The following is a 16,195-nucleotide window of genomic DNA, read 5'->3' on the forward strand; positions in this document are numbered from 1 at the left end:
CATTTAAGACTATTGTATGCTTTGTAAGGCATAGCTCCTTCTTAAAATTATTAGGATCGGTGACTGGTTCAAAGGAGCTGAGGCTCTGAAACATGAAACTTCATGGGAGCTATCTCTCTCCACTGTTATAATCAGTGTTTCTGGCAAAGAGGATTTCATGGAGGATGTAATGAGACACACAGGTTGTGTGTCTCTCTCTTTGGCAGCACCATTCCAATTCCTCAGTGTTTCCCAACTACCTGCATTTCATCAGGTAAGTGGAGAGTTGAAACCTTTAGTCACAATTAATTTGGTGTAATTCCTCTCTGTCTGAAATAGATAACTACTCTAAGTCAGCTGAAATACTGAAAAACAGTATCTTTCTGTTGGATGTAAAGGTAGCCTTACATGACAAGCCTAGACCTATTTAGATTCCTGAACTGTAGGTATTTAATACTAAATATATTCCTTCTGGATTAGTTTTCCTTGCAAGTTAGGCATACATCTTAGTATGCATGCCTAACTTGTATACATAGTCGTGCAGACCAGAGTTACTACTGTACTACTCTGGAAAGAGGAGGCAAAGGCAGGAGGGTAGCAATGATACATTTCATTGAGAACAAATCCATCTTAGGATGGGAAAAGAGAAGTGATGGTGGAACAGCAGTGACTTTCCTTGTTCCCATCCCTGGCTCTCACACCCTAGAGACATGGAAACATATCTGATGTCTTTGAATGTGAAGTCTCCTCTACTGCGCTACATAAAATGCAAAGGTCAGCATCAGCAGTGTGCTTTCATACTCAAAACTTTTAAATAATTTGCACTTTACTTTCATAAAAAAAGAATTTGCATATTCAAACCTCAATCTTGTTGTGATTAGAGTTGTCAGTTTTAGCTGATGGCATACTGATCTCATGACTATGAGAATAGAAGAGACCATTGATTAGCTAAACCCAGTTTAGGTGATGAGCAGAAATGTTTCCACTAGAGGACTAGCTCATACAGACTTTCATTAAGAAAAAACAAACCAACAACCAAAAAACTCCTTTAATAGTGAACTTTAAATTAATTAATGTAGCGTATTTTTCCTCATTCTTCCACTGCAATCAGAACTCTTGTTTTCAGACCCGCTGAAATATGACAAATCTACTTCGGGATGTGATTCAGTTAAAATACAGCTATGTACAGTCTTTGCATTGTGAAAAATAGGGGAAAAAATCAATTTTCTATTGCTTCAAGCTCTTTCACTCAACAGTAGCATCAGTGTATGGGTTTTTAACTCCATCAGAAATGTAATTAAAATTTGATTGTGCATAAGTATGTAGCCTTACTTTTTCATATACATTTTAATTTCATTTAATATTGCATTTTAATAAAAAACTTTATATAATTTTATTATTATCACTAGGTTTAAGTAAGTGAAATCCTTATGAGATTTATGGAAGTGTGGCAGAATAGTGAATTACTGTGAAAAAATCAGTTCAGAATTTGGGATTATTTAGAATTCTTTTCATATGTTTCTCTAGGTCTACTCAGCATTTTTTTGATTTTGCACAAGTGTCACTGAGATTTTGTCTTCACAGGACATGTGTAGCTGGAGTATTATTTGAATTTAGTCGTCAAAAAACTGCTTCATTCTCAATAATATTTGTTCTTTCATTGTGTGTTTTTTTTTAATTAAATCAAAAGCATATATATTTTCTGCATGGCTACAATTTGTGGCTAAATCTCAGCACTGTATCTGTGAGCAAGCCCTTGCCCTGTTTTGGTTGGTCAAGCAAATGACATTATTAGTTTTGTGATAGCAGTGATGTCATGGCAGCAAAGGAAATCTTTGGCAAATTATGTACGCAAAGGCATTGTAAAGACAGTCTCTGATAAGGTTTTTGTTGTCAAGGTGGTTATAAAACTCCATATAAACACTGTCAAAGTCAGCATCTAAGAAACATTTGAGGAGAACTATTCTTTATTTATTCTCATCACAGTGCTACAAATACCCTGAGCTGTATTCTTCTCATATATTTCCATCAAATTGTTCCCCTGCCTGTGCCATCCTCTCCTGGAGTTGCTCTACAGACATAGTCCCTTACCTGGACAGCAAGTAGAGGTGGGTCAACTTTTTCCAGAGTAATTTGCTGAGGGGACTCATCCAGGCAGTAGAAGTGCACTTCTTCTGCCTATACTCCAGAGCAATCACACAGGCTGAGTAAGCACAAAGATGTGCTTTTAGATGTCCTTGAGTCTGCAAAAAGTACTTTTCTTTCTTCATTCTTGTCTCCTTGGTGTTAGAGCCTCCACAGCTCCCCCATGCCTAGCTGCTTCCTCCAGGCCCAAAGCATTGCAGGCTCTGCTCAGCGCTGTTGCACACCTACTGATTTAGGAGGGATCCTCAAGGCCATGATTGATGCAGTATATGAGGGAACGCAGCAGATTCATTGCCAGAATAATTTAGTGCTGATGTGGCAAGATTTTTCAGCTGTAGGTGTTAGAAGGGATTTCTCACCTGTGTTGCATTACAAGTTTAATACCTCCAGTGTGTGTGTGTGAGAACACCTCATAGAGCAGGACCATTTCATGGTTTAACATTTAGTGTAATGGGGTCCAATAAAATCATGTTAAAAGATGTTAATGTTGCAAAGAAAAACATCAGAAGCAAGGAAATGCCAGAATTAATATGGCCTGTGGAAATTCAGCCTCCTATGCATTATGGTGCAGATCTTATTACCTGACATACTAGGCTTTCCAGGGGGTGTCTTTTTTTTTCAGTGAATGCATAGTTAGATTTTTCTTTAAATGTTCCTCAGTCTATCTTTGTTAAACATGAAGCAGCCAAAGCCCATACTTAATAAAAAATCCTTCATCATATAAATATTTATCATATAAAAATCATATCAAATATTTATTGCAGTTCTTTGGTGTCTAATAAACGCATCTCTTTTTCACAGTCCCTTCATAGAATCAGGCACTTTTAACAGTGTTCATATTTGAAATCTGTTGAACCAAGTCAGAGGTGAAGGTAGATATTTTATAAAACATTGATTATTTTTTCCCCAGTTTAAGCCAAATGAGACCTTCATTTTTCTGCATAAATGTAACATTTATACACAGTCTTCTAAGTTGAAAGTGTATTTTCCCAGCTTGGATCATTAATTAGTTCTTCATACAGCTGCAGAGGCAGAACTAGTCTATTGCTCTGGGCAGACTGGTCACTAATGACTTTTGTAATGAGTTTCACAGGTCTCTGATGAGTGCTTAGGCCTGTGTTTGTGTTGTTAGTCCCAAATCTAGAAGAGAGGAGAGCAAACTGCGGTGTCCCACTTCAACCAGTCCCCATATTCTTCTGCTGTCCACACCCTGCCCCTACATCTGTCACATTTTTTTTCCCTTGGCTTCTTCTCTCCTTTAGTTTTGCCACCATCAAGAGCTCATTCTTCTTTTGTCCCCTGATTTCTGTTCCCTCTCCCTGTTCTTTTTTTTTCCATTTTTTCCTACCTTAATTTGAGTCTACAGGATTTTTTTCTTTCAGGGTACTGCCTGGGTACCGTGTACCCAGGGTACTGCACAGTACAAAGCAAAGAGGGACAGTTTTGATAATGTCAAATTTCCTCATGGCATGGGGTTCTCCTGGCACTCAGAAGTAATTCCAAGGCTCGTTCAGCACCAGCATCTTTGAGATGGAGACTATTCAATGCAGAAAGGATCTTCAGAAATTCAGGGCCCAAACTGTAGGAGTTCACTAACAGTGTGACAACAGGGCTTTTAGAATCTTACAAACTAAAATAAATGTGGGCAAAATTTCACAGAAATTATAATTCCTGGGTATCTGTACACCTCAAACTCTCTCCCTCCCCTTTCAGTTTGAGGATTTTGCCTCCAACTTTCAGGAGCTGAAGCCAATGGGCAGCATAATGACGTGACTTTTAAAACATGAACACAACAGTCTGTTCTCACAAATATTTGTATTTAAGGATTTTTTAGCTGAAACTCTTCAAAAATTTTGTAGCAGGCAACCAGAGCAGGAGAGTTCAGTGCAGCTTGACAAAATTCAAACTGAAACTTACTCTTGTGAATGACTCTCAACATTCATTTAACTAAAATGGTGAGAAAACCTGTGTAAACAGAGAGGGGGGAAAGGAAAACAGCAGGAGTAAAGAAAAAGGTTCTTTTTATCGCATTTACACATGAGAATGTAAATAAATGTGGTGTTAGTGAAAGTTAATTATTTTGAAAACAGTCAGCAAGGCAGATTAAGAGGTAAAACAGTGCAGCTGAAGACAAAGGAAACAATATTTAGTCTTTGATCAGAAGTTTTCACAGTGATTTTCTGTTCACCTTCAAGGGTGGCATAATTTTATGAATAACAGAATCTGTTTTGCTACTTGAGTAGCCTTGAAGAGAAATGGTGTTCATTCCATATGGCCACTTGAAAGAAAATCCCATGCCTGTTCCTCCTTTAAGAAATAACATTTTTATTTATTAAATCTTTTCTCTCAAAGAGGGACCCTAAAGATACGCAATGAAGTTTACATTTAGTCTCAGAGGAAAAGCCAAATCTGTACTCTGTGGTTCTGCACATTTCTTCAGGTAGTGATCATAGATGAACTGCATCATCTATATGCCAAGCTGCAAACCTGAGACATTCTCACTTTTTGAAGTATTTTACTTTCATTGCAATATTCTTAAATAAAAAAATGCCCACTTTTTTTCTCCCCAAGTTTATTGCATCACACAGGAGGTGAGTCGTTTTGATACATTTGGTCAGTGGCTTTTTTGCTGTGACCTTTCCACTTTTAACAAACTTTATCAGTTGAGTTTTTTGTTGTTGGTTTTTAGGTTCTTTTTTTTTTACTGTTTACCAAGCAGATAAAGCATAATCTTTCAATTGCTTTGTAATGTTAGTCAAAGCAAAATGCAGTAGTAGTGTGAGCTGTGGTAGGACAACTCATCTGTGAGTACCCAATTACTGCATTTCTCATCCCTGCCCAGGAAAACCAGGGGTCTTAATATATTCTGTATGTTAAAAGTGCTCAGATAATGTTAATATATGTTTGTACTCTCTTTGGGCTTCTGTGGTAGTTGCCCACCACCGGACATGCGATCACTTTGCAAATCCTGGGTGTTGGGATTTCTGGGTGACTGTCAGACTCTCCAGCAGCCAATTAAAGTCAGTGGTTGAACTGTCCTGACCTGGGGAGTGAGGTCTGAGCCCCAGTGCAAATGTGACAGACAGTGCTACTGGTGGCAACCACAAAACAGCAAAGAAATGGGAAAGGAATAAGTAAATGCCAGTAAATTTGAGAGCAAGTAGATAGCAAAAGTATGCTGGAAGTGAGTGTATGCTAAAGGGATATGGAAAAAGAAGCTCTACTAGGATTTATGTTTAAATAGCTACTAGGAATATACTTATTTTTTTAATTAATTTTAATTATGTTAGGTTATTGTATGTTATAGTTCTAAATACATTATGTTTTCAATAATTTTAAATTATATTTTATATTAAAAATGAAAATATTATTTTTCTGGTCAAACCCTCTAATTCAGTTGAGACAATCTGATCCTGGAAGTACACACTTCCTGTCAAGGAGAGGCTGTTGTAATTTCAGTGACTTTAAATGATTTTAAATATATTTTTTGAACAGTTCCCTATGATATTGACAATCAGGAGACACTCAGTATAGCAACCTGAATAAATATTTCCCATGTTTGTGTATAACGCACATTGAAGGCATTTTTCATTGTAGGTGGTCGTCTGTTTATGTATCTGAAGTATTTTATTGTATTTCAGATCTTCACTACTTTAATAACAGTGGGGTTAACATAAAACTATAGCAATGATGTTTGCACCTGAATGTTTATGAAATAGTGCCTGTCAAGTTTGGGTTTATGTGAGCGCTGACTGTGTCTCATGCTCTGCCAGTGGCTCCTCTATGACTGCTGCTGCATGGCATTCAGCTGAGGGATTTAGGGAAAATATTTAGCATTCGTTTAATCCTTTTTTCTGTTGGAGTGGGTGAGTGTTTTGTCATTTGTCAGTAACTTCAGTAGAAGTGACTCACAGTCACATTTTCTCTCTTAAATACTTTTATAGTAGCAAAAAAGTATAGAAGAGTTTCTTGATGCAAGGTATCCTGAAACTTGCATGGTTTTAAAGGGAATGTTTTTTGTATTGTATTTCTCACACCAAGTGAGTCCCAGTGAGTGATATTTCTAGGTGGCTTTAAAACTGGAACTTTGAAACCGCCCACAGAGGAGGTTTCTGGATTCTGCATTAGCAAGCTAGTGAGCAAAATATTTTTTCCGCTGCTGAAAACACAAGTAATTTAGATTACCAGAAGGTAAAATTAAATTTTTACTGGAAATCATGAAGATCCCAAGGAGATACCTACTCTGCAAGAGAGCAGTTTTCTATTTGACAATGATGGATTTTATCACCTCCAATCAGCCTACAGCAGTGTGTTGTGGAGATCAAGCTGGAAGCTGAAATTCCTTTTATGTACTTATATATTGTAAATATGAGTGAAAACAGTGTGTGTGTTCATTGATGCAATAGGAAAATATAGTTAACATACAGTTAGCAGATTCACAAAATGAAAAATACCATATGAATTATTTAACTAACAGTGCGCTTTGCCCCGGAACCTGGTGTTTATTATTGTGAGCTTTAGCAGGAAACAGAAGCAGTATCAGTTGGGAAAACATTTCTTGGCCAAGCTGAGAACAGTATGGCTTTCTCGTTTCAAAGAGGGGAACCTGGTTCTTTGGTTTCTTTGTTCCTAGTTAAGACTACTCCCTAAGCTATTTTAGCAGAACGCTTTACATACTAATGGAGCCTGGGGAAGTGCAGTTGGCAGCTGTTCATGGGATAATAATGAAACACACTGTTTAGTACTGCAAACTGCTGCTGTAAAGTGCGGGAAGTATTTTATAGAGATCATGGTAAGCAGAGCAGGATCCGCTTTAAGTTCTGCTGTAAGTGCATGAACGGAGAGCAAGGAAGTTGTGTTTCGAGTGAGAGTAACCAGCACTGCTTTGCTTTTGCAGGTGAAGAAGCCGTGTCCAGAGTCCGATGGTTCAGAGCCGCAGAATCCCAGGTACAGTACTGGAGGGCCGACGCCGACTGACTGCGCTGCGGTGGCGGAGCGCGAGGCTGAGCTGTGCTGCGGACTTGTAGCATCAGAGCCCCTTTTGCAAAGAACGAGTGGTTGGATCAGTTTTAATGGTTTTTACTCTAAAAGCGGTTTTTTCCTTTTCCCAGTCAAAGATGCAGCCTAGCGTCTGGGTTGTTGAGTTTAGATGATGCCCTAACACTGAACAGTCACCTTCAATCAAGAAAAAAACCCAACTATTAAATAGTGTAGGGAAATCTGTGTGATCAAATGTCACTTTCTTCAGTTATTCCTTTTCTGCGTACCTGAGTCCTGAAGTTTATTGAAAATATGGTTCATTTCTAGAGTGGAAAATTGATTTTTTATTTGGGAAAATTTGTCCTTGCCAAAACTTCTTTTGTTTTCACATGTGAAAAACATGCTGTGTTCATAAGCTGGGAAGAAGCCATACATTTCTTTCCAGCCTAGTCATTTCTAATTTCACATACATGGGAAAAAGGAAATGGATTTAACTTCCATGCTTCTTGCATGTATGTATGTGTATGGATAATTTTGAGCAAGTGAAGTAGTAGTTGTTTTAGATGTGCATCTTCCTGGTGATTAGTAAACCGGTGGATAGTTTTCTTCAATTTTTAGTGAGTGCTTTTTGTCTTTGTCTTGCTTCCGTATAGAAGACTATTTCAGTGTCATAAAAACTCAGAAACTTTCATTGTGAGGGGAAAGACGCAAAATAAACCTGACGTTTCATTAACATTGTCACTAAAACTCAAAAAAGTTAAATAATTCAGGGTTTCCTCTCAAACCCATCCTTAACTATGTCTTAATTATGTTCCCTAATTATTGCAGCAGGATCCTCTGGGGGTCACCTGAAATATCCAAGGCCATTATAGTATCTGTGTCTTGAGCTGCACTGTGCACCATCTGAATTTCTTTGATTAGCTCATGGCTGTTATTAATATGGCTTTTCATTTAGTTTGGTAAGAACTGAAAAGGGAAGAGATAGTTAAAAGTCCAAATATGCTTTCAGTGTAGTAAGCAGCAGTTTTGACCAGGACTTCAGTGGAAACACGTTTTGCCCTTCAGTACTTGTACCTTCTAAATGACAAAACATATCTGCTGTGCTTCTGTTTTGGACTAAAATTTATTACAAAGGTCAAGTTTTTTCTGAGTATTTTGACACCGAGAATCCCAGCTTAGCATAACGCTCATATATAAGTGCGAAATTTTAAGGGTCCTGATTGCCCAAATGAGACTATTGTGTCTCAAGCCCTGAAAAACTATGAATTCCAGTCTGCTGTAATTTCATCAAAGTGTGATGAAAACAAACTGCAACAAACCTGGGGACTCAGAGTGCAATGTACTGTTACTATCTCTGCACATCAGGAAACTTCTTACAAGGTGTAGTTAAAATCTTCATAATAAGTCTGAGGAATAAGATACTTTTTTCTCCCAAATGTGCAAGAGAACCCATGTTACAAATAGTCAGTCAGAAGGCTAAATCTGGTAGTTTTAAAGTGCATTTTCAAACAGAAACACTTTTCATTTTGAGCTCTGCAGCCTCAGTTTGAGGATATATCAGATAGAGTTGAAATTAGTGTTCCTAGCCTGAGCATGTGCTCTGCTGCATATACAGCCTGAAGTGGGATTTTTTGGTCACAATGTAAGTTTGGTCTTGGAGGGGAATCTCTGACAGACCTCGGGCTGGAGCATCACTAGAGGGCTCTGTGTGGCGCATCACGCTCTAGAGCCTGGAGCAAGGTAATTCTTCTCTAAACAAGGCTTAAGTGAAAACACTGCACATAAAATGAAACATCAGCATAAAAATGAAGAGACACACAGCCTTACAGAATAGCTCCTGGCTTGGGACCTAAGGCCAATATCATTCATTTATTTAGCTAGCTTTATAGTCTGTTAGTTTTGGATTTGAAACTATTACAATAAATGCAGATGGAAAGTGTTTTTACAGTAGGGAAGTAATTAAATTGGGTGTGGGAACTTTGTCAGGAGAATTCTTGGAGTGACATGTGTGTATCAGCAGATTCTTTGTCTTGCTTGGCCTGGGTTTGTCTTTTAGAAAGAAACATTCATACTGCAGATGTGACTACTAAATTTTTTTAAGGGATGTACTAACCCATACAGCATATCAAAAAATGCTTTTCAGAAGTAACCAGGTATACATGCAGTAAAAATCAATCTCGCCAGCATTTATTTATAGAAAGTGGCTGTTTTCTTAACAAACAGGTAAAGTGCACAGAGGGAGAGGGAAGTGTAGTTAAGAATTGAAGTTATGATGGATAGGCGAGTTGTAAAGACAAAAGGAAACATATGACTCTTCAGTGTCACTGACAGGCATTTTGATTCACAAACAGCTTTGTCTTACAAATTCTGTCAGAGTTTCATAGGAGTTATTTTTATCAAATCCCTATGAAGGGGTTGTGAATACTTCACCTAAGTGGTGACATTATACCTTATAGTGGTGTTATTATGGCTGTATCACTATTATGGCATTCTTTCTTCATAGTTATGTAGTAAAAATCAAACTCACCCTGCAAGACTGGTTAGTCGTCCAGTCATGCAAAATGCTTTCTGGGGATATTGGTGTGTGACACAGAGGCAGTGAATACTTGGGACCTGCCAACTGTTCTACCACAAGTCTGGAGCAGGCAGGAGTATCATGATGGACAACTCTGACATGCTGGCCCTGTATCAAATTCACTAGCAAGGCTAGGGAGAGAAGTTCCTGTGTTCAGAGCCTACAAATATACATTGCTCTTAATTTTCTTATGTGATGGGTAACTTTAAAATGGTATCAATCCTGAGTGTGCTGAACAGCTGCTACATGAAATACAATGTCATACAAGAATTGCTGAAGTCTAGAGCAGTCCTTGAAAGTTAACTCGTTTGCAGTTATCAATGACGTTCCTTTTTACTTAGATAATTAAAAAAGCCATTTTGATTCTAATAAGGAAGCATTGTTGCCCTAAAACCTGTAAGCTACACTTAAAGCCTCATACCATGTGACCTGAGGAAATGATAGAATATGTGATTCTGAAGTCTGATAAAATGATAAATACAAAGTCTTAAATTCCCGCTCACACTCAGCAACAGCATGTTCTATTTGGCCACACCTCCTCGGACAGCATCTTTCTTTGAGACAGTAGTCTGCTTCATGAATGCATCTCTGCTACCCCCAAATCCTCCTTTCCATACCACCAGACCTGCCAGAGATTCCACTGTAACACCAAAGTCATGTCAGTAACTGAGAAATGAGAGCAAGTATTGGTTTTTCTGGGCTATAAAATGAGACAGCGAGGAGAGAAAAGAAAGGAGGGAGAGGATGTTACTGCAAATGGATATTCAGCAGGGTCTTCTACTGCTTCCTCAAAGTTCACTGATTATAGGAAAAAAAATCATGGTATTTTACCATCTGGAGAGGATGGAAGACTCTGTAGAAGAAAGAAGAGATTTTTCTGACCGTTTAAATACAGTTTCTTTTTTTCCTGGAAAGGTAAAGGAGGACAGAAGAATAGTTCACATACTTTCCCTCTTTAAACTATGATATTTATATTGTGATGAAGATATCTATAGGAAGAAAGAGAAAACTTGAAGATTTTTGAGTATTTTTGTAAGTTTGGGATAAAAGTTAGCTGACAAATCAACTTAGGAAAATACATAGTGGTGTCAAAAATACATTACTTGTGTATTTGCAGAAGGGCAATGCATCTTTGTATTAGTGAGTTAAAACTAAGCCCTGTAGAGCAAGAAGCCCTCCATTTTATTGCAGGATTTTTACTACAAACCTGTGGATCAAATATTTCCAGTAATACCCATTCTTCTTGGCTTTTTCTTTACAGACTTTTAAAAAAAATTCTATAAGCAAAGGAAAAGGAAATGAAGCCAGTCTTAAGCAAATCCTCACATTTAAAACTTTATCAGATGCTGTAAGAACAGTGACAGTCAGAGGCACTATAGTTACTGGACTAACACCAGCTAGATAAGGTTCATCCCCATGTGTTACCAAACTACAAATTCACCAGTGACGATCACTGGTAAATATTGAATCATACACACAGGCCCAGTTGCCAGATAAAGCAGTTATCCAAAAAAGAGCACAGGGATTTTTTTTATGTGTTTAAAAAAGGCCTCCAATATTTCAATTTAATATGGGTTTCAGTGAGGTTATTAGCATAGATTGCAGCTGTTAATCAGATGATTGCTGTCCTGTTCTTCAACATCCATGCTTCTATGTGCATCACATAGTAAGAGTTAAAAGATACGAATTCATGTTTCTGTTTCATCTTAAAAGTCTCTCTCTTAAAGCTTTTGCATGAGAAATAGGCTTTCACATTTTCTCAGTGGTCTCACTTTGATACCCACGCATGATTTTTCATTGGTAAGGATATGAGTGCACATACATGTCCAGAGACATTATTGTCATTAATGCATTCACGAACAAATAGATGGTATTGAATGTCAGTGAGAGCTACCACACTTTTCTCATTCAGTTCACTTGACCAAAGTTTGTTTCCTCTGCAGTTTGGGCACACTGTTGTGGATGCAAAGCTCACTATGTTTACTGTATCTGAACTATGCTAATGCTGCATGTGTGCATTACCAAACAGTGTTTCCATGACCATTCATACACTTAAAAAAAGAAAAGTGACATGTATCTTCTGCATCCTATTCCTGACAACCAGATCACCAGAACTTCATTCTCAGCAGTTTCAACTAAAATACACCTGAGATTTCTTTCACCTACTAATTCCCTCAACAAGACCTTAATAGTTGTCTCAGAATGATTGCAGTGATTGTTCGTTCTTTCAGTCAGGCATTGGCTGGCCCATGTTTACCAGATCTAACCCTGTAAACTCCTCAGCCCGAATCCAAGCTTTACAGGCATCTGAAAGATTCTGTGATGAGGATTTCATGCTTTTCCCATGATTCTGAAAACCGTTGACCCTCTGTGTACCAGTTCCTGGTAGAGTGGGACCAACAGTACCTTCCCATTCATTTGCAGTACAAGAGATGAACAGTGTTATTGCTACATAGTTAAGAGGAGCTTGCACTTGAGCTGCTGAGCAAGAAAATCCAGTAATAGATATGGAAATTGTGATTAAAGTTTCAGCAGTTATAATAGAAAAAATAAATAGCACTGGTTGTGCAGTAAAAATGAGCAAACCAGTCTACCTAGCTTTCATATGTATTGTTTAAATGCATTAGGCTCCCTAATTTTCTTCTCATACATATCTTAGAATTTTTTTAGAAAGTGAGGGTTTGTTGCCTTGTGAACCATATGTAGCTTATCTTGGCCAGAGGATAATGCTTTTCTGAGTCAGTGGAAGTGTAGCTCCATTGTATTCCATAGTGAATAGTCTGTAGATCATAATGATGTAATAAATGGGCTTCATTTGAGGAAATGAGTTACTGAGAGGGCTCTGATTTAGACTTTGATGGTGAGATTCATCTCATCCTGAAGTGGACATGTAAGGTAGGCACTTCTGAAATGCCATTTATTTGAGCTTCTTTCAATTGACAGCTTACTGTGTCCCTCTGCTCCTGAGCAAACATGCAGACTCCACCAGCAATCACCTGTTGCTCTGCTGATTTATTGTAAGACCAGCTAGATACACAATATGAACCAAGGCAATGAAAGCATTTCTTTCAATTTTATAGATACAGTGTTTCTGCAAAACCGGTCAATTCCAGCAGGGAACACCTGCAAAAATAAGATTATTCTTTAGCCAGGAAAAATGTCTTTTTTACTAGCTTTTGGTATTTCTTGAGCTTGGGGTAAACTATAAGGAAGAACAGACACAGCAAAACAAATTTGCTATGAAAAGACAGAATAATTAAATTGAAATATTGCCACAAGTAATTTTGGGGACTGGAAGGGGATGGTATATGCCAGAGTATAGAATTCCTGTCAGTGAGGCCACTACAATTATAAACACTTCACCTAAGAGAAATGTTTGGCAGGATCAAGCCCAGACTTCTTAGTCAAGACAGTGACTGGCAAAAATCATACGACAATTTTCCAATTTTAAAATAACTACATTGTGGAATAAGATTTCTCACAAAGACTACATTCTGGGACACACAGGCTTAGCTTGCAGAGGACGTTTTATACAAATCTGTTACTTATTAAAGTTTTGGTGCACTCATTTAGTCTGCATGCCACTTAGGCAGTTGGAATCAATCAAAGTAACATGGTTGGGGAGATCACTCTTCACATACGTGTGGCTGAATGGCATACAGCAACCACGACAATTGCACTACAGCTCCTACCAGGAGTAGTTGCTTCGCTGTGTGAAAATTTTATTTTCAGGCATGTAGTTTTCAGGCAACACAAGTCTCTCCTATTTTTGGAATAGTCTGTGTGGTACCTCTCAGCCTTCTGAGCGCTCATTCCTTAACTTTAGAAACTCAGTCTACTGATTACCCAAGGCCTATTGAAGCTGGTCACTGTCTGCCCATCAGTTTTTGTTGGCTCCGGATGAAGCCCCCAAGGAGTTCTAAAAATATATATGATGTGTTTACAGAAATTACAATAATCTATTTAGAGTGCAAATACATGGTAACTGATGACATCACAGCGAAGTATTTTAATGGTTTATATTAACGGATCCCTGTGGCTTATAATAACAAAAGTAATGTATTTTTTATATTTCATGTCTGTTAAAAATTCCTCGGGTTTTTGGTTAATACTGGGCATAACATACTTTCTATGATATTAATAATAATTTATCCCTGTGATCCCAAGCCAGATCATGTCAGTGATAAGACTTCCATTAACCTGAGTCAATGGTGGGTCAGACTTTGGAGTAAATGAAAACAACAAAACCCAAGTTTTGAGACATTTTTTTTTATAATTTATATCACCACATAGGAAAAAAAAATTGATAACCAAGATTTTAACAGAAGTGTTAGTGGAAGTAATTTGGAGATTTTGGAGATCAAAGTGCCTTGTGATTTTTGAGTTTGTTAAAGAGAGCAGGATTTCTGTATTAATTAATATATCCATCAAACTTTTATAATTGTTGAATCTTCAGGAATATCTTAGATAGGATAAATACTGGTTTTGAGTGAAAGAAGATAACCTAAGATTACGCCTGCAAATGTTTTTGCTTAATCCAGTAGTGTCTTAAAGTCTTATCCTAAAATTTAACTGGATTTTGAGCCATAAAATGACAGTGTTTGTTCTTCTTACGTGTGCAGCACAAGTAATCACAATGAGAAGGAGCTCTGTTTCTTTCTCCTGTGGTCTATTTTCTTCTCTGTCATATCACATTACAGCAGTACACAGGAGAACTAATTCAGACTCTGTTCCAGCTTCTTTGACCTCTTGTATACTCTAAATATATTTTACCATTGGTGAGCCTGAATAGTAAAAGTATTTGATTCCACCTACTTTGCACTGGAAAAATTCTGAGAAGAATGTAGACAATGAAAAGAAAATGGCCGTTGAGATCCAAATCACTTGTTCTGAGATTGGTGCAGGTTGATTTTTATATGAATCACATTTTTCCTCAAATATTTTTAAGTGTAATTTCTTGGCTAGATGTTTCATGTTTTAAATGCCATCAGTCTTATGTACTCAGTAAGCATTTAACTAACACCATGCAGTTAGTATGCTGTGCTCATATTTAACATATCACAATTCACCTCTTTGCCTTCCTGCGAGGCCTTGATCAGTCATTAGAGAAAAAATAAGTAGGAAATAAAAATAGAATTGTCATGGTTTATGCCCAGCTAGCAACCAAGCACCATGCAACCTCTCTCTCACCTCATCCCCCACACACCCACCCCAGTGGAATGGTGACAAGAATCAAAAGTAAAACTTGTAGCTTGAGATAAAACAATTTAATAATTGAAAAAAGTAGAATATGTAATCACAGTAAATAATAATAATAAATGATAATAAAAAAAACCCCAAACCCTAAACACTACAAAAAAGTGATGCAGAGTAGAGTTCCTCACTGTCTGCTGACTAATGCCAGACCCTTTCCCAGAACTCAGATAATTCCCACTTCCAGATAACTCCTCCAGTTTATACACTGGGCATGATATTCTATGGTGTGGAATATCCCTGTGGCCCATTCAGGTCACCTGTCCCAGTTATGGTCCCTCCCAGCCTTTTTTGCATACCTCCTCACTGGCAGAGCATGAGATGTAAAAGGAAAAAGTCCCTGACTTGGGATAAACACGACTTACCAAAACCAAAACATTCTCATGCTGAATCCGAAACAGCACTGCAACAGCTACTGAGAAGAAATTAACTCTATCCCAGCTAAGGACAAGAATGAACAAAAAAAAATCCAGATAAAGAGACCACATGCAAATAAGGTAATTGCAAGTTTGCTTTCTTTTTTTCTAACATCTGCATCTTCCACACATTACACAAATGTGTGTTAAACCTGTTGTAATATTTTAAGCTTTGCCTCCCCTCCTTATGTTAAGACAGCCTTATCAGAGAGCAGTTCTGTACCTGAGCTCCCTCCACACGCAGCTTAGTCTGAGCAACAGTCAGTGTTGTTCTCCTCTAGGGACAGAAGTCAAAGGATCCATATGACAAGGAGGGAAAGAGGTTGCTCCATAAGCAGCATCCGGCTCTTTGGCAGATTCGTCAAGCACTTCTGCTAATGGGTTTGGATTTGCCCAGGGGTCTTTTATGTGGTTACATTGCAGATGGTCTGTCTGTTCTATCTTCTCCTTTTGAATACTTTTATTAAAAAAACCAAACTGATAAGGTTCTTTATGAGTCTCACAAGATGCCTGTGCAGGCTCCTTTCTGTTAGTCATCGCAAAGCTTTCCATATATTCCAATGTGTGTCTTGAGTTTTGTTGGCAATTCTGGACTTAGTTCTCCAGTTTAGCTTCCAAGTGATGTAATTTACTGTGATCTGAGTTCATATTATTGTCAAATTTCTCTGGGAATTTCTTAATGTCACTTGTAGAGCAGAAGTAACTTTACCTCCCCTTGAAGCATGAAATATACTTGCCTTCCACTAGCCATCCACCTTTGAAAATATAAGTTCAAATCTGGATTTGGTTAAATGTTAAAATTAGCAAGATGGTCTCAATCTAATTCATAGGGGATTTGTGTCTGCCA

General features: G+C 37.8%; 1 protein-coding gene across 12 annotated transcripts in view; it reads left to right on the top strand.

The window, feature by feature from the left end:
• The window catches only part of EYA4 (EYA transcriptional coactivator and phosphatase 4), a 140,565-nt gene that overhangs the window by 67,317 nt on the left and 57,053 nt on the right, over window positions 1–16,195 (top strand). For all 12 annotated transcript variants that reach the window (XM_048299125.1, XM_048299128.1, XM_048299127.1 and 9 more), the window contains exon 3: window positions 7,022–7,071. In XM_048299125.1, coding sequence (XP_048155082.1) covers window positions 7,022–7,071 — 50 coding nt within the window. The remainder of the gene's footprint in view (window positions 1–7,021; window positions 7,072–16,195) is intronic.

This window comes from Corvus hawaiiensis, chromosome 3 (assembly GCF_020740725.1).
Source record: "Corvus hawaiiensis isolate bCorHaw1 chromosome 3, bCorHaw1.pri.cur, whole genome shotgun sequence".
Classification (NCBI taxonomy): Eukaryota; Metazoa; Chordata; class Aves; order Passeriformes; family Corvidae; genus Corvus; species Corvus hawaiiensis.